The 25,665-nt window shown below is 51.1% G+C and overlaps 1 protein-coding gene across 4 annotated transcripts in view; it reads right to left on the reverse strand.

The window, feature by feature from the left end:
• Igsf9b (immunoglobulin superfamily member 9B) overlaps window positions 1-19,904 on the reverse strand; it is a 57,091-nt gene extending 37,187 nt beyond the window's left edge. For all 4 annotated transcript variants that reach the window (XR_012910049.1, XM_075966473.1, XM_075966474.1 and 1 more), the window contains exons 1-7: window positions 19,657-19,904; window positions 9,565-9,762; window positions 7,261-7,407; window positions 2,364-2,515; window positions 1,936-2,053; window positions 770-911; window positions 430-575 (exon numbers count right to left, since the gene is read on the reverse strand). Coding sequence is in view for 3 of the 4 variants with exons in the window: in XM_075966473.1 (XP_075822588.1) it covers window positions 430-575; window positions 770-911; window positions 1,936-2,053; window positions 2,364-2,515; window positions 7,261-7,407; window positions 9,565-9,762; window positions 19,657-19,720 (967 nt within the window). In the remaining variant the exon portion in view is untranslated. The remainder of the gene's footprint in view (window positions 1-429; window positions 576-769; window positions 912-1,935; window positions 2,054-2,363; window positions 2,516-7,260; window positions 7,408-9,564; window positions 9,763-19,656) is intronic.
• Window positions 19,905-25,665: the final 5,761 nt, after the last annotated feature.

A 25,665-nucleotide genomic window follows, 5' to 3' on the forward strand; every position in this document is an offset into this window, starting at 1 on the left:
ACAGTAGCCCATTAATTTGAGTCTCACGGTCCCAGAGTAGAGGGACTGGGATAGCCAGGAGGGAGCCAGGTATGGAAGCAGACCCAGTCAGTCCAGGTATAAACCAGTACTCAATAACACAAGGACTACCATTCTGAACAGCAAATGCTCAAAGCTAAGCTTTGTTATCCTTGAACATGGCCTAAGCTTGAATCAGTGAACTGGCTCACATCAAGTGATGACCAGTCCACAGACAACATCTGCCAGTATCAGTTCATTCTATTGGTCTGACTGACCATGGCCTCCTCTAGAGGAGGACTAGTCCCCCCCCCCCTCCCCGGGTGTTCTTCTAGTCCTGAGAAACATGCTGGGTCTTCGAGTTCCAATCTCGCTAGTGCAGCTTGCATTTGCTAGAATGCCCAGAACCCTCTCTCCCTCACCCCTACTCACACTGCACAGTCAGGTATGCCGAGGCAGAAGGGGAGCGCCCCAGGCTGTTGCTAGGGACGCAGGTATACTTTCCAGCATCCTCTGGCTTCACTCGGAAGATGATCAGCGTCCCGTCAATCAGGATCCGCACCCTTAGCTTCAGGTCACTGCAAAACAGTGAGGAGCCGGCATAGAGAAAGGAGAATGTTGTCAGGAAAACAAGCAAGGTAGCAGTGAGTCACTTCACCGCCTCTAGAGGCAGCAAGGGAGCTTTGGGTTCCCAAGCACTGCCAGGGCCCCTCTCTCAAGGCAGTGGTCTATGGGGGCACGTGTAAGAGGGTTGGAGCAGGGTACTACTCACTTCTGGAAGTACACATTCTCATCCTGCCAGTACCAGGTGTAGGTGAGGTTGCCAGGATACGCCTCTGCCCTGCAGGTAAGCAGAGCATCCTGGGAGATGTTGACGGTGATGTTCTCAGGAGGGGAAACAATGAAGGGAGGCCCTGGGGAGATCAGGGAATAAACATCACCTCTCCTGATTTGGAAGGCTACCATGCCAGGCTTCCTAGAAAGCTCTGGGATGCTCAAGATGGGGTGTCCAGGTAGCAGAGCCCAGGCAGTCATCACGGTGATACTTCCAGCTGCTGTGAAGCTCAGGCACCCTTCAGTAGCACATCTGCAATGACCCCATGGTTTGCAGAGCAGCCATTTATAACCCTCATGCACCTTTCCTGCCCAACTCCAACAGAGCTCAAGTCAGAAAGCACAAAGCCCGCTGAAGTAACAGAATCTTGTACTGTTCTCCAGTAGGAGGTTCAGGCCACTGAGGCAAGGACTCTGGGGAGCAAAGAAGCAAAGTCCAGCAAGCCTTGGGACTAGGAAGCCAGACCTCAGCAGAGCTAGGCTTTGACCCTCCCGTGGGATGTAGGCTGCTTCCCACCATTTGCCTCGGGCCCTGCTCAGTCCTCAGAAGCCAAAGGAGAGACAATCACAGTTGTCCTGCCAAGCAGACACAACTACCCTTACCTGCCACTGTCACTCCAGCACACAGAGACCCCTACCTGACACCTTTCCCACCCTGGCAATGAATGCTGAGCCCCCTTCAGGGCGCTTGGGGGCCAGACAGTCAGAACCCAGCTTTACCCAAAGTCCCTGATGTTGCTTAAATATCGGATACTTGGATTATTGTCCTGTCTTTACATACTGATGCTGTCTCTGATGGATAGATGACCCTGAGTGGGACAGGTCTCCTCTCTGAGGAAGGTGGAAACATGGCAGGAATGTGCTCTCAACAGGAAATCAGAAACGGCTCAGCACGGTCCCTGTCTCTCTGCCACACCATTTCCCAGTTGACCAGGGTAGGAGTCAGGGTAAGAGATACATGTGAGACAGATCTCACTCACCCAACTCCTCTAGCACCCCCAGCTGGGCAGGCTGGGCCCTGAGAAAACGTTCTCCATGGTTCGGCAGGCCTGGAAGGCTCCTACAGAGATCTAGCAATAAAGAGACTGAAAAAAATCTCCCTACCTTGAACAAGCAGATGAGTTGTGTGCACAGCCTCACCCTGGATGCTGTATGCTCGGCAGGTATAAGCTCCTCTGTCTTCCCGACTGACCGATGTCACCGTCAGGCTGCCGTCACTCACCTGGGGGCACAGAACTCAACATTAACCTGTGGGCCTCACGGGCTTGTCTCTTAAGCAAAGAGATGAGCTCTGAGAAGTTGGGAACGGCTTCAGGGACTCATTTACAGGGGAAAGGAGGCCAAGGGCCTCCCCGTTCACCTCCCTGCAAAAGGCAGCAGAACGCTTGCAGTCAAGTCAGGGCATTAGGTTGACTGCCTCCACCCTGGGCCTGTATATGCAGCATCAGTGGTCAGCTGCATTAGATGGGAGACAGGTAAGGAGAGAGGATGAGGAAGAGTGGTTGTGGTACCCAGGTGAGAGCTGCACTCACCTGGTACTTTCCACTAGCACCGAGGAGGGTCCCTTCCTTGAGCCAGGTGACAATGGGCTTAGGGTTCCCAAAAGCAGTGCAAGTCATGGTAATACTTCCACCTTCCTTGGCCTCAATGTACTGGGGGGGTGTTTCTGTAAAGGTGGGGGGGGCTGCAAAGAACACCAGGAAAGTGAGAGACGTACTCCATCCACCTGTGCAGAACTCTGCAGTATCGCAAGGACAAAGGAACAAAAACAGAGCGCAGAAACTTGTACCCAATGTAATATATCACGGGGGATGGGGGGGAGAGGCGGCTAGGACCTACAGATTATGTGAAGTTATCCTCCCCCGTGCTCTCACAGTATGATTAACTCTCCACTCTGTTTGGATTATCGGCTTTTAAGAGACTCATCACCCTTTGTCTGAGCTGCTTGCAGAAACAATCTGGTCAACTTTGACCTACTCTCGGTCTAGCTCTCTCCAAATTCTACACTCATCTGGCTGAACTTAGTTACTGCCCAGAAGAACATTTACAGACATGTATGGTTGGGAGGCCGCTGTGCTCAGGGCTCGAAACATACAAGACTGAAGACTCTCCCACCTCCCTTCAGGATTAGCATGCTGCTCAGGGTCTCCCACTCCCTGTATCCCAGTTCCACTAAGCCCATTCACTTGCAGGATATTTCTTGACTGAGTCCCATCAAGGCCTACTACAGGTCCGAGGCTAAGAATGTTCAGTCTTGCTTATATCTCATTCCACAGAGGGAAAAATCCCCCACCTGCCTGCCTCCTCCTCCTGGGCTCCTGTGGATAAAGGTGAGCAGTGAATTCCCACAGGCTACTACCTTCTTAATTCTCCCCTGATTACACGAGGTTATCCTCTTCCATGCACTGAAGGTATGATTAACACTCCATCCTGTTTAGATAATCGGCTTTTAAGAAACTCAGCATCCTTCGCCTGAGCTGCTTGCAGAGACAATCTGGTCAACTTGGACCCCTCGGACTACTGGTTCCATGTTCTCCCCCAAATAGCTCTTCTGAATACTAGCACCAAATCCAACAATACTAGGATAGGCCATCCTGGGTTCCTCTCAAGGGTCCAAGTTCAAGTACTAGCCTGCCCTATAATCAGGTAGGTTCCTCGGACTCTCTGGGCTTTCTCTAAATCTTCTCCCCTCTAGAATTGATGCAGGTAATAAAAAAAAGAAAAGGTTTCTAAAAGATCTTGTGTAAAATGCTGACAAATGCTTACAGCAAACTCTGATTGCGCTGCCATCACCACTGCCATTATCACCCCTGGGAGCCTTGGACTGCAGCCTAAGGAAGAGCTTCAGAAAGACTCCTTCCCCCTCCACACAGCCATGCTCTAAGAGTCAGTCAGAGAGTGCTGGCATTGGGTCCTGCCTGCACCAGCAGCATCTCCTGGACACGTTCTCCTGCTGACTCTAGCAGCCTTGGCTTTCTGAGTCTCCTCTGCAGCAAGAACTTCCAAACTCAAGACCCATCCATTTGCAGAGCTCTCACGTGACCTGGAACCCTATATCCAGATCCCATTCCGTTGATTTATGTGAGCAGGTGCCTCTTCTTAGCGCCACTGAATACTCAAATTTCCTGTCCCTCCTGGATGTGAGGTACTCCACCAATACAAATGCAAGTTCATGCATCCTCTTGGGAGCAAGACCAAGCAGGGCCACCTCGGCCTCGCATCTCCAACACCTATAGCTGGGTGGGTACAACGAACATTTGGAACTGCACAGTGAATCAAGAAATGCATTTCATCACATAAAACACAGACCCTCAAGAAATGCAGGGCTCAGCCATGTGTAGAAAGATGCTAGCAGTGATGGTGACAAGCCTTCCCAAATCCCTGTAAAGGCGTTCCGGGACTCCAGCCTCCAGGCCCTGCGAATTGTGCACTCATTCTAGAGCCTGCATTCACCCACCCTGCCTCCAGAATTCAGTTAACTCAACCACAGCCTCTATTACCTCTGGTGTCAAGCTTAAAAGAAAAGATAATAAATTAAATTATGTCCTGAAGTGACAAATTAATTACTAATTACATAATTACTTTATTATTTAGGTGCTAATCAGGAAAGTACTTTGAACAATTTCAAGTTTTCAGGAAAATAATGGTTTGACTCTCAATGATTTACTGAATTAGGTGTTAGCTTGCCAGCTGCACTTCCAGGCTCGATTCCTCTTGCAAGCGCCCTCTAATTAAAGTGCAGGTTGGAAATAAGCTGGCCTCTCCTTCAAGCCACATACCAGCCCTATCGCGAGACTCGGCCTGGGCTTTGGAGGTATTTTACATGTGATAAAGGAATAATTGGGATTGTTTTCACCCAAACCGTCTTCAGAGAAAACGCAGGAGGTGAATGAAGCAATAACTCGTATTTTCGTCCTGGCCTCTCTTGTCTCCCAAGGTACCCCCTCACAAAACGCCTGACACTACGTATACATTCTGCTCTGGATACAAAAAAAAAAAAAAAAAGGCTGGCCTTGCTTCTGTCTGTCAAGAATGGAAATATTTACACAGAAAGAAATTTTGGAAGAGAGGAAATGTTGGCCTGGGTGGGAACTCTCTTTCATGTAGGGTGCTTCTCTGTTCTGCACCTTTCCGGCCGGCTGCTGGGTGACAGCGAACTGCACGCAAAGGCTGGGTATCAAGCACAGAGCAGGTGGTAGCTCTGCTTCATGGCTCTGCCCAGCACTTGCATGTCCACAGCCTGCCTGCACCCCCTTCCTGAGGTGCTCCCCTCCTTTGGGCTCCCAAAGGCCCAAAAGATCCTATAGGAAAGGACCCTTCCCATCTCATCCCCTGCTCTTGTCTAAGCTTCTCCCTGGCCAGGTTTCTGGACAGAGGTCATGTCCTCAGAGAGGCTCATCCTCCTTTGTGCTCCCGAAGGCACAAGGCAATCATTTCTTGACATGACTGGAAGCCTTAACCACCAGGATTGGGTCATGTCCCCTGCCTGACTCCCAGAGTCCGCCACAGTGAAGACATTGGGAAATATGTCTTGAATGGATAATTTTTGGTAGATTCACAAGGACTTTTAAAGGACCAAAGTCCTCGGTGCTTTGTAGCCAGCTGTCCCTGCCACCAGTGCTTTGATCTGCTTGCCCTTCCCCCACTGTGTAAAACGTGGCTTCTGTCTTGCTCATAACTGTCCTCAGATTAGTGTTCAAGACACAATCTCACACAGCAGTCCACTGAACCCTGCAGCATCCTGCAAATAAACTGAGACTAAGAGGGGTGACTTAACTGGTCCCAGTGACGTAATATGCCATGGGTTCAAGACATAAGCCGCGTCTTTGGCAGGTCTTGGCCCACATCTCTTCCACTCTGAGACATTAGCAATGCCGGAGTAATCAGCTCATCCAAACGAAGACAATATGCAATAGAACGTAAGTTCCCAAGAACTCTGCCTTCCTGAGCATGAGTCTTTGCTACATAGCTGAGGTCTGGGTTCCCAGAATAGACACTACCAATCAGGATGATGTGAGAGCTAGGCCACACCTCAAGGTGGTTTCAGGCAATAGGAAAAGTAACAGGAAAAAGAAAAGAAAAGATGATGAAGATGATGCAGGGCTTCCTGACTTGGTGCTCGGCCATGAAAGCCTTGAGCGGCCGATCTCACTTCTGAGTTACGATCTGATTGGGTTCCTGGTGAAAGGAGAGTGCCCTGGGCATAGCACAACTGACTCCACTGACCACGTGAAAGCTGACTGTTGCTGTAGCAAATCGACACAAGGTTTAAAAATCTGCCTTCAACAACAGCGGGAACCAACAACACCTAGTGACAGCCCTGCCTCTGACCTTGGATCCCCAACTTTGAAATGTCCTGCATTATAGGCCAACACTCCTGTTAAAATTGTCTCCTCTGGGGCTGAGAACATAACTCTGGCAAAGCACATGCCTGGCCTGCACAAGGCCCTGGCTTTGATTTCCAACACTGGGGAAAAAAATATTTATCTCTTAGAAAAAAAAAACTAAAATACTCTGTTCTCTGCAGATTCTGGACAGGTTCCCAATCCTGGGAACCCCACCAGAAAGGGGAGACAGAACCATTCTTCAAGGAAGAACCATCTCGAGAGAGATTTCTAATTGAGGAGCATCAATTCTGAGGGCCACGGCATCGATAATCCCAGATTTACCCCATATGTGACACATCTCAGCGTGTCTGCCATGAAAACCTCATCCTCTATAGAGACCTTAACACTCAGCCCCACAGACCATTGCCACTGCGGACCCAGGACGCCCCAGCCCAGGCCAACCCTGGACCTCGGCAAGCTCCCCCAGGCCTCCTTGCCCCTGTCAGGCACTTGAAAAGCGTCTGTGCACAGCACAATCCATTTAACATGAGCTATAAATAACCGACAGGCATTAAAACAGTTCTTCCCGGGATTCTCACATTTTATTAGCTGGTAAACTCTGTTCGAGCAGGAAATGGGTCTGGGTTTATTCAACGTTATTTGCCCGTCACCTGATGCAAGGCTAGGAACATAATAGACCCTTGATACTTAGTACCCAAATAAATGCACTGAGCAACCTGGAAAGAGCCACGCTGAGACTCAGGGATCCCCACCTGAGAAAAGGCATTCCCTGGCCTAGCAGAGTCATCGCGGCCGAGAAATGACACCAACACTGATGGATGCAAACCCCATGGTGCCCAGAAGCAGATTCAAGCCTTCCTAGGAGGGACTCTGATGTCACCCTGCACATACGGTACCTGCTGCTTCCAGGCATGCTACTGACCCATGAATTCCAGGAACATATCTGAGGGGTGTAAAGAAGACATGAACCAAGATCTTATGGGGTCAGGGCTTATTAGGGCTCCTCTTAGTAGAGGCATTTCCTCCAGAGTAAGCCCCAGAGGCCATCTTCGTTGGCCAGTCCCAAGAAATAGATACGCACCATTAATGGTGAGGTGGACCCAGCTGCCGTTGTGGAATGTGTCATACTGCTGGTCCAGCATGAGGACTTTGCATTCGTACCAGCCCTGGTCCTCCGAGCGCACCTGCTCCAGCCGCAGAGATGCTTTGTCGTGAAGACTGGCCCGGCCTGGGGGGGGGGGGGGACATAGTGAAGAAAGCCCAGTGAGCCATGAGGCTGAGCCATCAGCTCTCCCACTCCCCCCACAAAAGGCAAAGGGACCTTCATAACCTTCAGACCACTTCCCATGGCAGTGTCCCAAAATGGCAGTCGGCAGCTACCATAGACAACAGGAGACGAAAGCAAAGACAAACCTGCCCTGACTGTGAGCCACTGCCCCTCCCACAATGACCCTGTGTCAGCCTACAAAGGCAGCTTGCTGGGTACCCATTCTTTTGGAGACCTTGGACAAAGGAAAGTCTTGATGGATGCAGAGATGAGAAGAGAAAGATATAGAAAAAAAGGATAGACTGGGATAGCCCAGCAGGACCCAGAATATCTTTGTCCCAGCTAGGCGCTCAGGACTTATCTGACCCAGCTTCCTTCTGTCTGGCTTCCCTGAAGAGGCAGAAGGGAGGGCAGACCAGGGCCAGATGTTCGGGTCCCTGCCACTCCTGCTACCAGTACCAAGATGATATATGCCCCCCAGACTAGCCTAGAAGGGGCAGGCAAAGCAAGGGTTGACAGTTCTTCCTTAGCCACCTCTCTGACAACAGGGCATAACAGAGTCCCTACCTAAACTGCAGTGGACAAAGAAACACAGGGGCCCCTCTTACCCCACCTTTCACTCCAGCCCACATTCATTCAAACCAAAATCACGGCTTCCTCTGCTTGCCTTTCTGCCTCAGAGTCAAACCTTCCTGGCAGGATCTCTGATGCCATTCTGCCTAAAAAGACTATCAAAGTTAACCCTGGTCAGGAGGGTGGGGAAGAAGGTCTCAGAAGAAAGCCAAACAGCAAAGGGCCTGGCATGGTGATTCAGGCCTGTAATTCAAGAGGCTAAAACAGGAGGATTGTGAGCTAGAAGCCGGAATGGGAAACTTAGTGAGACCCTGACTCACAGAGACTCGGGCAGAGTTCAAAAATATCATGCTTGCACGGAAAGTGCAGGGCTTGGAAGACATGAAGGGAGGGAAGGTGGGAGGGAGGAAAATAGGGAGGAAGGAAAGGAGGGGAGAAGATAGGAGGGAGGGAAGGAGGGAGGGAGGGAGGGAGGGAGGGGAGAAAGTGGGAGGGAGGGAAGAAGGGAGGGAAGGAGTGGGAGGGAAGGAATGAGGGGAGAAGGTGGAGAGAGAGGGAAGAAGGGAGGGAGGGAGGAAAGAAGGAAGGGAGAGAGGAAAAAAGGAGGGAGGGAGAGAGGAGAAGAGGGAGGGGAGGGGAAGAGGTGAGAAAAAGGGAGGAAGGGAGAGAGGAAAGAAGGGAGGGAAGGAGAAGAAGAGAGAGGGAGAGAGAAAAGGAGAGAGGCAGGGAGAGGATGAGGAAAAGGAAAAGAATTGATGCATTCTCAGAGACTGCATTTCAGACCTCAGAAGCCACAGGAAAGAGAAAGGCAAAGGCAGGGTCCTGCCTGTCTCCTCGCTTCCTTCAGTTCCAGCGCACATTCACACTCACAGACACACATGCACACACCCTGGCTGTGCCCTCTTCCCTGGTAGGCTGGCGGGCGGCAGCCGTGAGTCACAGGGAGACCACGCTGGCAGAATAATTACAGAGTGGCACACAAATGGGGCCAAGGAACGGGAGGGGGGTAGTGGCAGAGGAAGTGAGATCGGGTGTCTGCCGGGGCCACAGACAGCAAACAGTGGAGGTGCCTACCAGGCTCAGCACAGGACACCCAACTTCAGAGCCAGGACAGTGGGGGCATACAGACAGCCGATCCTGCAGCCTTGCACCATACCTGGGGAGGGGTGGAGCTGTCTGACTCCCTTCTTCCCCCAATTCTTGCTTCGTCCCAGGGGGTCCTTTTTCCTAACTTGCCCTGCGCTCCTGGCCTCATCACATCCCCAGGCTGAACAGACATGTTTCATGTCTGCCTCAACTCCCACTTTTTCTCCCACTTCTGATGAAAACCCACCAGAGGGCAGAGAGAGCAGGCGAAGGGCAAATACCATGAGAACAGAGATAATAGGACCAGTCAAGAAAAAGAGCAGAGGTGACAGGGATAAAAATGAAGAGTACCTGGGACTTTGTGGATACCACTGAGTCCTGGAAGGAAAGACGCAACACAGCCAAAACCCACAGGGTGATGGAGAGAGAGGGGGACGGCCATCATCACTCACACCTTACCTGCATACTCAGGGTCCACGTGTGGGGGATAGTAGCCAAACTTGATGAAGATAGGGATGGGGACCCCAAACTTGAACCACTCTACAACATAGGGCGGGGGCTGTCCCGTCACTGGATGGATTACGTCGCATCTCAGGACAACACCCTCACCAGCTCGAGCAGTCACAAACTCGGGTTCCTCTCGCAGGCCGTGGGCACCTACCAAGGACAGCCAAGGTGATACATGAAGAATTGGCCAAAAAAAAAACCCTGCTCCCACAATTTATGCTGCTATCCAACCCTCCCTCCCCATTCCTGGATCTGCCTCTTCCCTCCCCAAGGGTCCCTGATGCACCCTGGACACCCACCTCTTATGTATATCTCCCTCTGCCCCCAGGACAGTCAAACTTTTCCTGTATAGCTTTGGAAGAGGAGAAGAAAGGAGGGGGCATCCCAATTTCTCTAGTCTTGCAAGCAGAACTTCCCATCCCAGACCCAAAAAGCAGCCGTCATAATCATGCCTGGCCTGCCTTCCCTGGGTATCCCCTGCCCTTCAAAGAAGCATTGGGAGCTACAGACACAGGGGACGAAGGGCTTTCAGCCCTGGGAGCCCTGCCCCACTGTAGTGCTTAGGAACATTCCGGCATTCTTTCTGAAGTAAGGCGCTTCCCGCAGGAGCCTGGTGGGCGAAGGCAGAGCCCGCCTCCTCCTCTGCCCCACCCCCAGCTCAGGCTGGTGTTACCGCACTAAACAAGAGGGCTCCATACAGGAGCGGGGAATCCCTAACAAGCTAAGGAGGCTGCTTGGCAACACCAGAGGGAAAGCCCCACGGACCTGAGCAGCCTCCCCAGCCCCTCCTCCAACCCACTGCGCCAGCCTTGCTGCAGAGGGGAGCAGGAGGCACTGCAGCCCTCCGGTTTCCAGGTCTTGAATCTATTAGACTCTCACAGAAGCCCCAGACATCAGCACTAAGGGAGAAATATGGAGGTAACAAAGGAGGGGCCCTGGAGCAATCCCCTACCTTTCACAGGGGACATCAAAATCAGGGAGCAAGAGCGGGCACACCCACATGAGGAAGGGGGTAAGGGACAGAAGAAGTGGGCAAGAGAGGCCTCAAACCTATCCAAATTTCAAGCTTGGGGGGGGCGTCAGAAAAGAGGCTAACTCTGGGGACATTGTCCGCATATCAGAGCAAACGAAAACTAAAGTCCGCCTCCAGCCAAACACACTTCTCAGACCAGGAAGGGGGGAGAGGGAGATGACAAGGTCACCTTGACCATTTCTTCCAACGAGGACAGCCTCACCCCTGCCTCTCTTCAACTGCCCAGGACTCCACACTTTCCCCTATACCACCCTCTAAGCCCAGCTCTCCAGGGCAGTACCAAGGACAGCAGCCACCAACAGGCGGCTTCCAACCAGATGCCTGTTGAGCCCTCCCACCCAAAGATGCCGGCTGGAGAGCAAGACTGTCTGACCCCCCTCTGCTCTTTCTGCACCCCTGACCCATGAGCTCATGCCTGTCTTTACTTCACAGCTGTGTGTCCAATTGTGTGTGTGTGTGTGTGTGTGTGTGTGTGTGTGTGTGTGTGTGTTTTCCGATCACTGTCTAGCTCTGTGTCTTCTGTACCAACTTCTCTCCTTTCTCTAGGTCTTGCTTTTCTCTTCCTGACTCCTCTGGGTATCTGCCTTTGTCTCTTTTTGGCATCCGTGCCTATGTGTGCTTGGGTGTTGTGTATCTGTTTCTGTCTGTCTCTCTCTTTTCTGCTCCTTCCTCGTGTCTCTCTGTCAATGCCTCCATCTCTGTTTCTTTCTTACTCTATGTGGATGATTCTCTCTCTCTCTCTCTCTCTCTCTCTCTCTCTCTCTCTCTCTCTCTCTCTCTCTCTCCTCTTCTCTCCTCTCTCTTCCTCTCTGTGTGCATGTGTGTGTGTGTGTCCTGTGAATTTCTACTGTATTTATGACAGAAAGGGTTTTGCCTGCTTTTCAGAAATATGGAGCTTTCTATGTGCATGTATGCTTCTTGTCTGTGCCTCTCCAAGGAGTCAGTGTGTGTCGCCTGTGTCTCCCTCTCCCCCCTCTTCCTCCCTCTTCTCTGCAACTTGCAGAAGGAGGAGGCAGAGAGGGAGGCAAGCCCTTCCAGAAGCCTATTGGCTCCCGGTGACATCACTGTTTTCTAGAGAAAGAGCTAAGATCACTGAGTATTTTTGGAGCAAAGCAGAGTACAGCACTCACCTGCCAGAGGCCCAGGCAGGTTTCCCAGCCTCCCCTCCTCCAATCTGGCTGCAGGCTGTTGGTAGCCCAGGCCCTCCAGGAAAGGAGGGGGCCCAGATGCAGGGAGTGCCTCTCTGTATCCCCCCCCACCCACACACACATCCCATAGAATACCTGGGCAAAAAAGCCCTAATGAATCCAGGCATACAAAGACCAGCACTAGACCAAGGACAATGGATCCATGAGCCAGAATGGGGGAAGGGCCACTCATGCACATACATGTGTGTGCACACATGCAAAAAATACCTGCAGCACAGCCTGTAAGGAGATTAGGAGACACACTACAGGAGCCTGGGAAAAAGGAAGGGACTTTTCCCAGGTCCAGGTTACCAGGCAAAATGGTCCAATACAGGTAGCTCATTTGCCCCAAAAGTCTAGGCAGAAAAATGAGAGCTGGGGAAGACAATGAAGTTCTGTGAGTCAACTCCTGCTCTGGACAACAGACTGCCAAGTCCAGAGCTCTGGAGAGCAATGCCCAGAGGTAGGTCAACGTTGGCAAGGGTCCCCAGAGTTCCAGCTGCTCATTTGCACCCAGCACTGCCTGGTTCTCACCGCATCTCAATAAGGCAGCTCCTTCACACCTTCTTTCCAGCCCTGGAAGGGAGGCTGCAGCCTCACACTCCTGACTTCAGCCAGACCCCTGGGCTGTGCCTCAAGCCCCAAGCATGAAGCCTGCCCCAAGATAGCACAGGGCAGGCACCCTCCAGCCAGCATCTCTCCTCCAGAGCATGCCAAGCACAGACAAGTGACTGCAAACTGGATGCATCTCCAAGATGACACGCGAGACAAAATGAGACAAGTGTCTCCACAAGAAGGCGAGGGGAAAGCCATGGCTCAGCCTCCACACTCAGCCCAAGCTCTCCTGGGTTTCTGTATCTCAAAATAGTCATCTTCTCTTCCTACACACACACACAAACACACACACGCACTTACGCATGCACACACACACACACACACACACACACACACTGGGTGTGTTCCCTCACTCTATCACCCACAGATACCTCTCTCTAGGCCTCATTTTCTCTGAGCCAAAATATGTCTAATAAACATCTCTCCAAAAAAGCTCAGTGAGGAGAAAAAAAAACAGAAAAAAAGTCAACAGCCTGGCATACAATGGGAAGTGGGCCTTTAAAGAGGAAAAATTGAGAAATCAAACACAGGGGCAAGCAAACCCAAGACCAGGAGTGAAAAAGACTCAGGGCATGAAATTAGTGGGGGTGGGGGCACAAATGTATCTCATGCAAGCTGAGCGCATGCCCAGCCCAACTTGAGGAGATACTCAGGTCAGTTACCATAACAAAGAGACACTGAAAACCCACACCCCCAGGACCCTAGAGCTAAGAGTCAGAGCAGTGCCTACATAAGGCAGACATATTGGTCCCCAGTAGGGCCACAGGGAACAGCTGGAAGTCAGGGAAAGGAGGAAGGAGGGAGTCAAGAGAGATGCTTAGGAACAGTGACCACAGGTCCCTCACTTAGACTGACTTTGGTGAGCAGGATAAGAAAGGTAGGAGATGCCCTACACAGCCGTTTTCAAGAGGGCAGAATATGGTTTTATGACTAGTAAATCCAAATCCTGAGTGTCTGCCCAGCCTACTTTAAGACTATGCCACCCTGGCAGGAAAGAGAAAGCAAGAGGGCAGGTGGATGGAGTGAGCCCCTACAGGTTGGCTGACCTTTGGGAAGCCCATAGGATACAAATCTCCCATTCTCTGGGCCAGGTGGTACCCAGTGGGTAGTTGAGTCCAGGGCTGCCAGCAGACACCCTGTGTGCACAGAACCACAAGGCATCCAAGGCTTGGCACAGTCCCATATCCAATAGTCTCAAGCTGGAGCCAGGAAAGGGGTGGGGAGGAAGGGTCCTGGGGATGGAAAGCCGCTTTTAAGTATCCAGAGAAGAGGCAAGAAGCAAATGTAGAGCCCTTGGCTGCAGTGGGAGGCAAATAGAACACCCTGCCCAGCTCCACCACATATGGGGTCTGTACCAGGAGTGTGATGTTATATGCCTGTAGTGTATGCTCTCTCAGTCTCACAAATGGGGACAGTATGTGGCTCCCCCAAAGTTACCTAGGTAACAAATGGTGGGTCAGGATTCCTTCCAGAACCCAGGAGGCCAAGATCTCTCCTCTGTGCCTCTTTCTTTCCCTACACAGAGACAGTTTTCACCTACATTCTGCATAAGTTCTGAGAGTCCAGACCCTCCACTCCAAGACCACAGAAGGCTAACAGGACAGGCCTCCCTCCCAAAAGTAGTTGGATCAGATGGAGTATCACTGGCTGACTCTGGTAAAGGCCACTCTGCCTGGTCCTAGAAGCCCTACTGAGTCTGATAATGGCTAAGAGGGAGGACGCTGGCTGAATACCAGCCTCCATGGCTCCTTGTTGCACCCTCCTCTTCCTCCTCCTCTGGGCACCAGACTCTCAAACCACAGGCCTGTTGTCTAATAATACCAGCGACAGCCACCGCCACCTCCATCTGCCAGCCTAAAAATAATCCCTGCTGAGTCCAAAAAAGACACAGCCCCCAATAGTCCCCCAATCCCTCCTCCTCGAAGGGCCAGGAGGCTCCAGGAGATTCCAGGAAGCCTTCAGACTTGGGCTCTTACCACGTGGGAGGCACATACCAAGAGGGGGGCCTGAGGACAGCAGAAAGTTGGCTCCTGTCACCCAATACCAGGTGAGGAGTAGACAGAGAGCCTGACCTGGAGAGGAGACCAGTACACAGGACATGAGGGTGCCCCACTCTCTTCACACACAGGGAGGGTGGGTGGGAGGCCATCCAGGGTCCCTGTCCTCCCTCTGCCTAGAAAGGACCCTCACACGCTAGAGAAGGGCTGCCTTGTGTGACTCCCATCAGTATCCTCAGAGCCTTCCTATATCCCTCCCCCAGGAGGCCAGGGGATAGTGGGCCAACCCAGAGAAGCCATAACTTTAGGGACAGCAAGGTACTAGGTGGACTGGGACTCCACCCTCTAACCCTTCTGCCTGGACTGCTCCCACCCCCACCCCCACCCCAACTCTGAGGTGGCAATGTTATTAACGACCTTAATTTGCTGGGCTAGATTATATTTCCAAGAGCCCTTTCCCCAGGAGCCACAGGCAGGAAGGAAGTCTGTAATTCAATCTCAGTTCAGAGCTCCTCAGCAGAAAAGCGAGGCCACACCCCCTATACCCACAACCCGAGCTCTACCACCTGGATGGAAGTAAGCCTGTCCTCACACAGCCTGTGTACCCTCCAGGGCAATCTGGGATGCACACAGCCAGGCGAGCCAGTGAAGGCACCACAGGCCCGGAAGGCACAGTAACTAGTGAGAGATTACTCCGGGTCGAGCAACATCCTTGCTCCGAACTAGGGTGAGGACAAGTCACTAGTACCATCTAAGACCATGCCCACGTTTTATGTCACAGCCCCATATCTATGGGCACACTTGACAAGGAAGAAGACAAAGGGACAGCGAAGACGGCAGAAGGCCAGGTTATCAGTCCCCTCTTTGTCGGAAGTTCAGGCAGGTAGGCTGAGACCTCTGTCAAGACCCCCACGGAACAAACAAAATCCTCCCAGAGGCCCCATCTCTACCTACCACTCTCCTGCTTACTCATGCAAGAGCGAACGGGAAAGCAGGAAGGTTTCTAAGAAAAAATAGGTCAGCTGCCTCAGGCAGACCAGGCCACACCCATGGGCAGTGCCCCTGGGGCGGAAGCCTGACAGCAAGCTGCTTCTGCAACCACAATCTTCTCCCATCTCCCCAGGCACCCAGAGCTTTGTCTACGCTCGCCTGTGCCAGGCTGGTGGCGACGAATGCCTGTTAGCAAGAGAGGCAGCCAGCCTCCCCATGAGCCAAGTCTCTGCCCAACACTTAGACCTTCTCTATTTGACCTCAAGAATTCTTTGCTCCTGGCCTTGGGCTGAAGCCTTCAACTCTAAGAACACCTGGCTGGCCTGGATGCAGGTGCAGAGTGATGAACAGGGAAGCAAGCAGTTCGCTGAGAAGTCTCTGTGCATCCCATAGTACTCAAAAGTGGGGCTCCCACCTCAAACTTATTCATAACTGCTCTTCCCCCCATGTAACCCATGTATGTGCATACAAACATATGAGTGCTTGTAAGTGCATGTATACACATGTCTACGTGGGAACACCAGCTACAGAGGCATGCACGCATACAGGGATACTTATGTGTGTGCATTCATGTAAAATATGCACACACACATATAGAATACACATAACGCATACTGAGGTGCGTATGTCTATGCACACATGCACATGCATAGACATGCGCACACTTCTAAAAAGAAGTCTAAAGTTCTTGCCAACCACAGCTCATTCAGACCCACTCCTTACACAACCTGCTCAACCCATCCCTGGAAGCAGAGGGAAGGGAGACACAACCTGGGGGTGGTGCAACTGAGAAGCCCCCAGAAGGGAGCAGCTCTCCTGGAGAAGAGAATCATTTAAATCTCACTGCTCATAGCGCCTTTCTAACTGGGCCTTACCTCCCACCCCCACATTTTCAGTGCAAACCGGGGGCTGCAGGGAGACCTAATGAGTACCCGGAAAAACTGAGAGAAAGCCAAAAAAGAAGCATACTTACCGACGAACTCTGAGAGCCAGGGCTGCCGTGCTGGCAAGAGGGCAGGGAGGAGACCTGGCACTGGAAAGTGCAGGGCACAGAGAAGAAGAAGCGAGTGCTACCAGCTCTCAGCATCTCCTACCTAGGCCACCTTTGCTCCTTGAGAAACCAGACCCCAGCTTTCTGACTTAGAGATACAAACATGAAACTATCTGAACCCAGGACCTGACAACTCCAGAGACTGGTATATGCCAGGCCACAGACCCACAGCTCCCAGCTGACTCTTTCCAGTGGCCAGCATCATGCCTCCTCCCACTCCAGCTTCCTCCAGGAGACCTCCTACCAGACACCCCCTCCCCCTGCCGCCTCCATATCAACGTCCTGAGACACTCTCACACCAGGGCTCACTACCCACTTCCTGAGCCCAGTCCTCAGCTGATCGGCTGGCCGGGGGTTTAGAAACACTCCTTCCCATCTCCATCAACAAAGGGGAAGCTTGGGTGGGTCAAAACCAGATAGAGGGCACTGCTCCAACCAGAATCTGAGTCAGATACTAATTTACCGGGGCACCCAGCAGCCAGGGAGTTCACCAACAGACTCTGGCAGACAGGGAGGTAGCACTGGGAATAAGGAACAGACTTCCCTTCCTTATAGGAGGTAGAAAATCCTAGCTCAGGATTTCCACAAAGTGTGGAAACTGCCCCAGGTCAAAGGGCAGATGTCTGTGTGCAGAGACCACATCAACAGCCTTCCTCTTTTCTTGACCCTCCTAACCTGAACACCGATCTTCTCCAAAATGCCTGACCAGAATCAATAGGAGGACTCCATGCCCACCTCTGTCCCAGACTTCCAAGTTGACAGTCCCAACCTGGCAGTTTGATGGACCTGACCCTTTTCACAGAGAGCATCCCCTGCTTCAGACAGTTCTAGAAGGAGCATCTCACAGTCCCTGGGGTTGGAGGATTTCTCCAGAAGTCACCTCTGCCACTCACAGAAGAACGGCACCACATAACTTCTCTCACTAGCTCTCCAACCCTGGTCTCTCCAGCAAGCAGGTGCCCTTCCCCCTCTGTAGGCTGGGTTCTGCATCCTTCCTGTAGCATCTGGCAGCCAGCAATCCTTCAGCTTTGCAGACCTTGTAAAGGACTTCCAAGCAATTGTACATGCCCCACCACACTCCACTGGAGGTTCTACCAGACAAGGTCAGCCCACGACATGGGGTCTAGCCTCCTCAAAGGCAGACTTTTGGGTGTCCCTAAACACACTCCCAACTCCCAGCTCCCTGAATAACCCAAAAGAAAGAAACTGATTAGGAGTCAGGAATCCTACAGATACTGAAATACTAACGATGATGTTTGGTGAGCACATACTTCCCATCAGGCAGTCAGCCACTTCTTCCTCACAGTACGGTTCCCACACACCCTAAATCTCTACAAGTCCATACAGCTAACCCATTTTCTACTGAAGTAAGTGACATTTAGAAAAGCTGAGAAATCTGTCCAAGGTCACAGGGTCAGCAAGTGGGCCAGTCAGGCTTTGGATCCTCTCAATTTATCTTTAAACCTTTGTCTGTGACTGCTTCATAGAGCCATCTTAGATGTAAAAGACCCCAAGACCAGGCAGGTCATCCTTGCTCCTAGACAGAAGCAGGGTTCCAGACAGAAGGGATAATAACCTTCATGTCCAGCAACCTTCAGCACTGGAAAGTTCCTCCTTCTGTCTAACCACTCGGCGAATCTCTGCAATTTCCTTTTTCTGTGTTTCAATTTACTCGCTGAGGTTGGAAGACTGGCTAGTTAAGAGCCTTCCTTCAGTGTCTCTTCGATTCTGATTCTGGCACAGCCTTTTGTGCTTTCAGAGACAGTCCCACAGCAGAACATACCAAAACCTAGAGGGGAGGAGGAGGAGGTCACTGAAAGACTGCGTGGAAAGGGGGGAGGGGAGAGGCACAGCAAGATCCACCCTTTTTCCATAGGCTTCTGAGGTCATTTTGTCTCAGTTTTCCCATCTGGCAAATGGAAAGCTTTATAACCATCCCGACCATCACATTTTTTTAATGGAAAGCCACCCTATTCTTCATCCTCTCCTCTTCAGAGTCCCCTGTCAAGCAGCAGAGGAGACACATTCCAATTCGGAAACTTTCTCAAACCACTCCCCCCACACGCCCCTAGGCAAGGTGCAAAAAAAGCCAGCGGAGCCCGCACCTCCAGCAGAGACCTTCCAAAGGGCTCCCTGGTCTGCAGGTCCTCGCCACCCTGCCGGCTACCCCGCCACCTTCCACCCAAAGACCGTTCCTCTCCCGCCGCCATCTCCTCCCTGCTTTGCAAACTTGCCCACAGCGGGATCCGTTCGGCGCGCAGAAACCTAGAGCTTAGAGTCCTGGCAGTTTCCAGGCTCGGCTCTGACTTCCATACAAGGGAGGAGAGCCGGGTGCCACCCAGAGCTCTGCCATCTCCAAAGGGAAAGCCCTCACGCTCAAGCATGAACCCCGAGCCCTGTCTTCTCCCTCGCTTCTTCCTGGGCTCAGACCCGAGAAGGCAGAAAGAAAAATTCCGCTCGACTCTAAGACCCGGCGGAGCAGACCCCTCCCTAGCGGCCCTCGCCCCCAGGCCGCTGGGCCTGGCAGCCCGGAGCGTGGCGCGGTGACGGCTCCTCCCGGGGAACTTTTGCCTGGCCGGGGCCCAGGTGCGGTTAGGGTGGGAGCGGGCGGCCGCCAGGGCCAGGAAAAGCAGATGCTGCTCGGAGCCGCTAGGTCAATTCTGCTCGTCACCTGCAAACGGGATCGGAGCTCTGCCACCAAGATAGAGGAAAAGGAAAGACGCGGGGCGAAGAACCCGGTCCCTTGGAGGAGGCTGTGGGGAGTCCCAAGCTCTTGGTCGCGCCTCCCAGCAAGGGCTCTTCCATCCAGCGGTGCTGTGCAGGGCTGGGACGCGCGGAATCCTGCCGGAAGACCGGCAAAGTCTCCAGCAGCCAGAGTTAGAGCACCAGGGGTTCCCAAAAGCTCAGGTTCGATGTGCGGCTGTGGACTATCGGGCCCAAGGTGGGCCAAGTACACTTCGATTCCAAGACGTTCATCCCCGCAACCCAAGGGCTTCCGAACCTTCCCGCCGAGTTCCTCCCTCCCGCAGCTCCCCAGCCCTCGAGCCAGTGGCCCGGGATGCGCGCTGGACGGAGTCGGAGCCTCGCTCCCAGGGTTCGAGAGCCAGATCCCGGAGGGAAGGTCTAAGAAAACCATAAGGGTTGGAGGAGGGACGCTGCACTTCAACTCACCTTGAGCCGCAAGACCTCGGGTGCTGATCACACTTGCTATCAAAGTGGCCACATACCAAATCATAGTACTACCGCGCGCCAGCCAAGAGCCTCATCCTATCGCAAAGTGCTCCTGCGTCTGCACACTTATCGTGCCCCAGCGCCCGCTTCTCGCCCGCCTACGCCCCTTGCCGGTGCTCCTGTAGCCCGGGCGGCCCGCTCTCCATCCCTCCCTGGCTCGGCTCGGCTCGGCGCGCAGCCTCCCGGGCCCCGGCGCAGCGGCACCTGCACTGCCAACGGAGGCAGAGCGCAGCCAGGTCCACGGTGAAGCCTAGCCGGGCCTGGTCTAGTGGCCCGCCCCTGCAGCCTGCCTATTGGACATTGCCCACAGATCTAGTAACTGATTGGCTTAACTCTTTGCCCGTCGCTGCGCGAAGAAGGCGAGCCCATTTCAAGGTGCGTTGAAGTGTAGCGAGCAAAGAGCCGCAGAATCATGCGCATTGCCTGGGAAAAAGGCGTTGTAGCGTCTTTGCTCTATTCTGTTCTCAGCTCAGACTGCATGGCAAGTTTCTGATGAAATAAATGGTAGCTTCTCGTACTGGCTAATGGGACCCTAGGAGTCTCAATAACCCTTGACAGGTCCGAGGGGCATGAAGCCCCCGCCCACCTTGAGAATCTAACATCCGGTTTCTATCAAGAAAAAAAAGCAGTTCCCGGGAGGATCATGCTGATACAGGGATGGGGAAACCCAAGCATCCTGGGGAAACAAGGGAACGTCCTTTGCTGGAGAGCGGTTCAAAGGGGTCACGTGATGCCTCCCGACAAACCCCCCCACACACACATACTCCCTTGCACACTCTTCTCTCAGAGCACACTGACTCCATAATACGTGATATTAAGTTAGGCTCCATCCAGCCCAAAGGCAGGAGGATGACTAAAATGACCTCTAAAAGTCGCTAAATTTGGAATGTGTCATTGGCTCTGCTATGGAATCACAGACCCCCCCTGGAGCACATGTGCACACGTACTGCCACCCCCACGGCTGGTCATCGTTGCTCATGATTACTAAGTCCCAACTCTGAGCAATTAAACTTTTTCCTCCTCCTTCTAAATAAATGCTGCTTCTCCTGCATACGAATGCTGCTTCCCCTTCTATCTTACTCAGAGCCCAGCTTCATTTTAGCAGCATAAAGTCAAGGTGGGGATGTTGAGAGATTAGGGGGGTGGGGTGGAGAACCAAGGCAAAGGGAAAGGTCCTTCTCACTCCTGCAGAAGAAGATAAGGAAGCTGAAAGAGCTTCCTATGTCCAGGGCTCCCTGCTCCAGCATCTCTTCATCTCCTCCCTCAGTACCATTGTATTTATACAAGGAGTAAGTGAGTGTCATGGAGACGGCTACAATCATCTCACAACCGCATTCTGATGCTGTGGGGAAGATGTTGATTCTTTCAAGGACTGTAAGCAGAGGGGAGAGCCACAGCTCCCTAGGAGGGGCGGTTGGCCAGGGAAGGAAATGAAGGAGAGCTCTCAAAAAGCACTGCTCTAAGGTAAGAAGCTCGACTACACAGAACAGCAAATGGACTTTTTGCTGCTGGAGAATCCACCCGTGCACATGGACTCATGCCTCTCACGTCGGAAGTGGTCATGAATGGTGGAAGGCCAGCCCTTTCAGAGAGCTGCACTCTCATTGCTGTCCAGGGGATGAGCAGCTGGGGATCTAGAAGCAAGCACACTGATAAACGTTTGTTATCTGAATATAATCTGGATCGTTGACCTTCTGAACACCTCTAGCTCGCTTGCTCACTCTGTTCATGCAAACACACTCATGCTGTATCACTGTAAGAATATATTTCCATGGGCCTCCACTTTAGGTTCTCTTCCTTGGCCAAGATGCCTTTCCTGGGGCTTTGATGAAAGCTGCAAGCTCTAGATCATATTGATGCATTAATTTTCAAGCAACAAGCCACCGAATAAAAATTCTACCTCCAACACATACATATACATGTGTACCCATAAACATGTTTGCATGCAATCATATAAACCCATACATCCTTTCTCTGGGTCTGAGATCTCTCATCATTTTCTGGGGTAGATTTGTATAATGGGTGATGTGGCTAGGATATGGTTTAATCGTGACCTCACAAAGGTTCATGTTGGAAACTGGATCCCCAAGGTGGCAGTACCGGAAGAATGGAATCTTAAAATCCTAGAGGCTAGAGAGCTGGCTCAGCAGTTAAGAACATGAACTACTCTTGCAGAGGGCTTGAATTGGGTTCCCAACATCCTTACCAGGTGGCTCACCACTACCTGTAACTCCAGCTCCAGAGGATCTAACACCCTTTTTGTAGACGGTGCATTCATGTACACAAACCCACATAGAGGCACACATATACACATAATTTATAATAAATAAAGAGGTGAGTTGTACAGAAAAGTCCTTAAGTCATTGGGAGGCAAGCTATTGCAAGGTAATTCTTCTGGGATCCCCTTAGTATTCTCATAAGAAGGTTATCATCAGCAGAGCTGGACATGATGGCTCATGTCAATAATCCCAGCATTTGGAAGGTCAGGAATGCAAGATCATCCTCAGCTACATGGGAAATTTAAGGTCACCATGAGTACAAGAGATTCTCTAAAAAGAAAAGGAAAGAAAGAAAGACAGAAAGATAGATAGATCAAAAGGGGGAGGGCTGCTATAAAGGGAGAAAGACTAGTCCCCTCCCTCTCTCTACCTGCTACCTGGCTTGAAATCCAGCCAGTTGGCAGGACACGCTAATGCTATTGCCATCCGCCATCTATTTTAAGGCCTTCATCAGAAATAAATGAATGCAAATACCACACATATGAACCTGCAGAACTGTGTGCTAAGTAAATCTTTTTTTACTTCATGGAGCCCACTTCCTTGAATAGTTAATAATGTCAACAATAGCAAAAAAATAACTGGCTAATACAGCTGATGACCACAGGATTCTTCCCTTCTCATAGGCTCTGGGCAGCCTTTTAATGCCTACCCAAGTGATGTCCTGTGTCTTCTGAAGCTGGGGTCTAGGCAATGTTGAGTCCCTAGGCTAGCCCCCTGTTCCTTGAATCCTTGAGGGGGAAGAGATGTTCCCACTTAACATCTCCAGACCATCTACTCTGAGAAACTTTCTTCTACAGTCCCAAAGCTGAAGAAAGGATGGAGTAACTCCCACACTCCATCCCCACCGTACTTGCTTGGCTGCCCTGTTTGTCCTTGGTAAGAACGTGATTTCTGATAGGAAGTTAAAACTGTACATCAGATCAGAAAGGGAAAAAAAGAACATCTGAACTTTGAAGAATAAACTGAACAGGGGAGATGTTCAAAGGAAGCCATCTAAAGAGAACAAATTTCATCTGGAGAACTCGACTGGAAATAGAATAGAACACCAGAGTGAAGGCAGAGAGGAAAGGGAAGAAAACTGAACTGGAAAGGGAAAAATTAGCATCCTGACAATTATCGTACAACGTGTGTCAGTTCATTTCCGATCAGCTCAAGAGAGGCATGTTGTAGCAACCGGCAGAGAGGAACGAGGCCAGTCGGATCTTCTCCTCTTGACATATGGCTGAGCATTTGATTCAAAAAGGATGGCAATCTTGCTTCTCTAGCGGGGATGCCAAGCTGGATACTCAAGAGGAGCGTCCACCTCAGCTTCCAATAAGCACATGATTTAGGAACACAAGCCAATCCTCATGAATAGGTGTACCTGGTTCATTGTGCTATGCCCACTGGGTATGAGAATGTCGGTTATCTTTAACCTCATGGAAAAGTTCACTTTTGGAAATATATAATTCTGCTCTGATCGGTTATTCCAAGAAAAACACACTAGCTACCCACTTTTACATGTCCCCCAACCCCCAGCGGACATATAAAAAGGCAGCCAGTGGCAGCCTAGGTTCTCTCTTTATACTTATTGAGCAATCAAGCTAATAACAGCAATTTGTGTTTACCGTCTTTGGAGCTCTTGGTAGAATTTGGGGTAGGACAGTGGTTGAGGCGGCTCCTTAGAAGAAAGAGGAGATGATATAAACCAAAGAAATTTATCCAAAACAAATTAAAAATGTTTGCTGTTTATACGATTTAAGAACTGTATTAATTATCTCATCATATAAAATCCCATCCCAGAATGATACAGTGGCTGAAAATAACAAGAGTCACTGATTTGAGCAAAGCTTGGTGGGAACACCAAATATGAGGGACAATGGAACTCTCAAGATGGCCCAGACACCTGTCTGTATGCTGGTTGTTAAGCAGACCTGTCGATGAAGGTTCATGTCTCATCCTAACGCTGATTTCTCTATAGGCTGCCCGGGCTTCTTCACAGCTTGGTAGCTGGGTTCCAAGAGCCAGTGCCCCAGCAGAACCAAGTAGAAATATTTTATCCTGGAAAGCATAGTCCCATGCCTGTCGATGTGGGCTACCTCTGCCGTTCCGTGCAGTGAGGTCTGCGCCACAATCTGCGTTGAGCTTGTGGGATGGAGGGAGCATTGCAGCCATTTTTGGAATGGTGCAGTTTGCTGTGGAAACAGTCTTCAAAATAAAAGCAAAGAGTGAATTCTAGAAGAAATCTTGGGGAAAAAATGATATTATGGAGATTGCCTCATGCAATTATGGAAGCTGAGAAGTCTAACAATATGCTGTCTAAAAGCTAGAGAACCAGAGAGGCTGGTAGTGGGATTCAGCGTGAGTCCGAAAGCCCAAAAGCAGGTGTGGGTTATGGAACCTGAAGACCGGACAGCCTAGAACCCCAGGGTCTGAAGGGCAGGAGGTGGGTGTCCAGCTCGAGAAGAAAGCAATTGAGCCTTTGGCTTCTGTCTTGATCTCAACAGGCTGAGAGATGCCCACTCACGATGGCAGGCAAACGCTCACTCAGTCTACTGCTCCCATGCTAACTTCTTCAGGACATAACTTCATAGCACATCACAAAGTGATCTTCTACCCACCATCAGTACCCTTTATCCCAATAGAGCTGACACCTAAAGTTACTCATCACAAAGGGGTTTGGCATGCAATATCTAGGTCTAAGATTGTTCTCATTTTAATTCAAGCAGCTACCTCTTTAGGTCCAGGATGTACCCTTGACACTTGCAAAAGACTAGTTAAATTGAGAAGCCAATACAACAAACAAGTATTACCTTGTTTTCTCTAAATACAACACAGACCCAGTCTGTGGCAAGCCTGGTGGAGCATGCCTTTAATTCCAGCACTTGGGAGGCAGAGACGGGTAGATTTCTCTCAGTTGGAAGCCAGTCCGGGCTAAACAGTGACATCTCTTCTCAGGAAAGAAGGGAAGGAGGGAGGGAGGGAAGAAGGGAGGGAGAAAGTGGGGAAGAATTGCATGTGAAGGGAATTGGATATCCAATATCTATTCTTAAGGCATTTGATGCATGTCATTGGTGAGAAGTTTTGCCAGCTTCTCAGGTTCTCAAGTTGTAACACTTGTCCATCTGACTGAAATACAAACAAGAACTCTGTCTGCATGCCCCCTGCTTGGCTTCCTTCTCTCCCACTCCACTTGTTACTTGGGCTGTGACCTATTGTTTATACAGACCATGGTAGCTATCCTACCAATTCACCTTTGCCACTTCAAAAACAACTTCCTGACAATTTTTTCTTACATTAAAACTCAGAGATGATTATGATTCGTTTCTCAGGACATCCAGAATTGTGCTTCTCAGCTGCAGTTACCCCTAAAGGTCCGCCTAGTTAGGTGGTGCTAACTGAGCCAGACAAGACACGCCTGAACTACACTGTACTATGCCATCCAGATGAGCCCAGAGCCCAAGAGGAGGGTCTGCCAGAAACTCATCCCTTTCAGGGGCAGCTTCCCATTGCTTCACTGTTCTTTTGCCATCTTGGGCAGATCTGATGAGAGTTGCACACACTGAAGATGTGTAGGACATTGTCACATACCCAACAGGTATGACCAGGTATACAAAGAATTCTTGTATGTTTAACCTAAAGTCACAGATCTTAAACATGTACTTGTATCACTGCAATAGAAACTAATTCC

Source organism: Microtus pennsylvanicus, chromosome 3 (assembly GCF_037038515.1).
Source record: "Microtus pennsylvanicus isolate mMicPen1 chromosome 3, mMicPen1.hap1, whole genome shotgun sequence".
NCBI lineage: Eukaryota > Metazoa > Chordata > Mammalia > Rodentia > Cricetidae > Microtus > Microtus pennsylvanicus.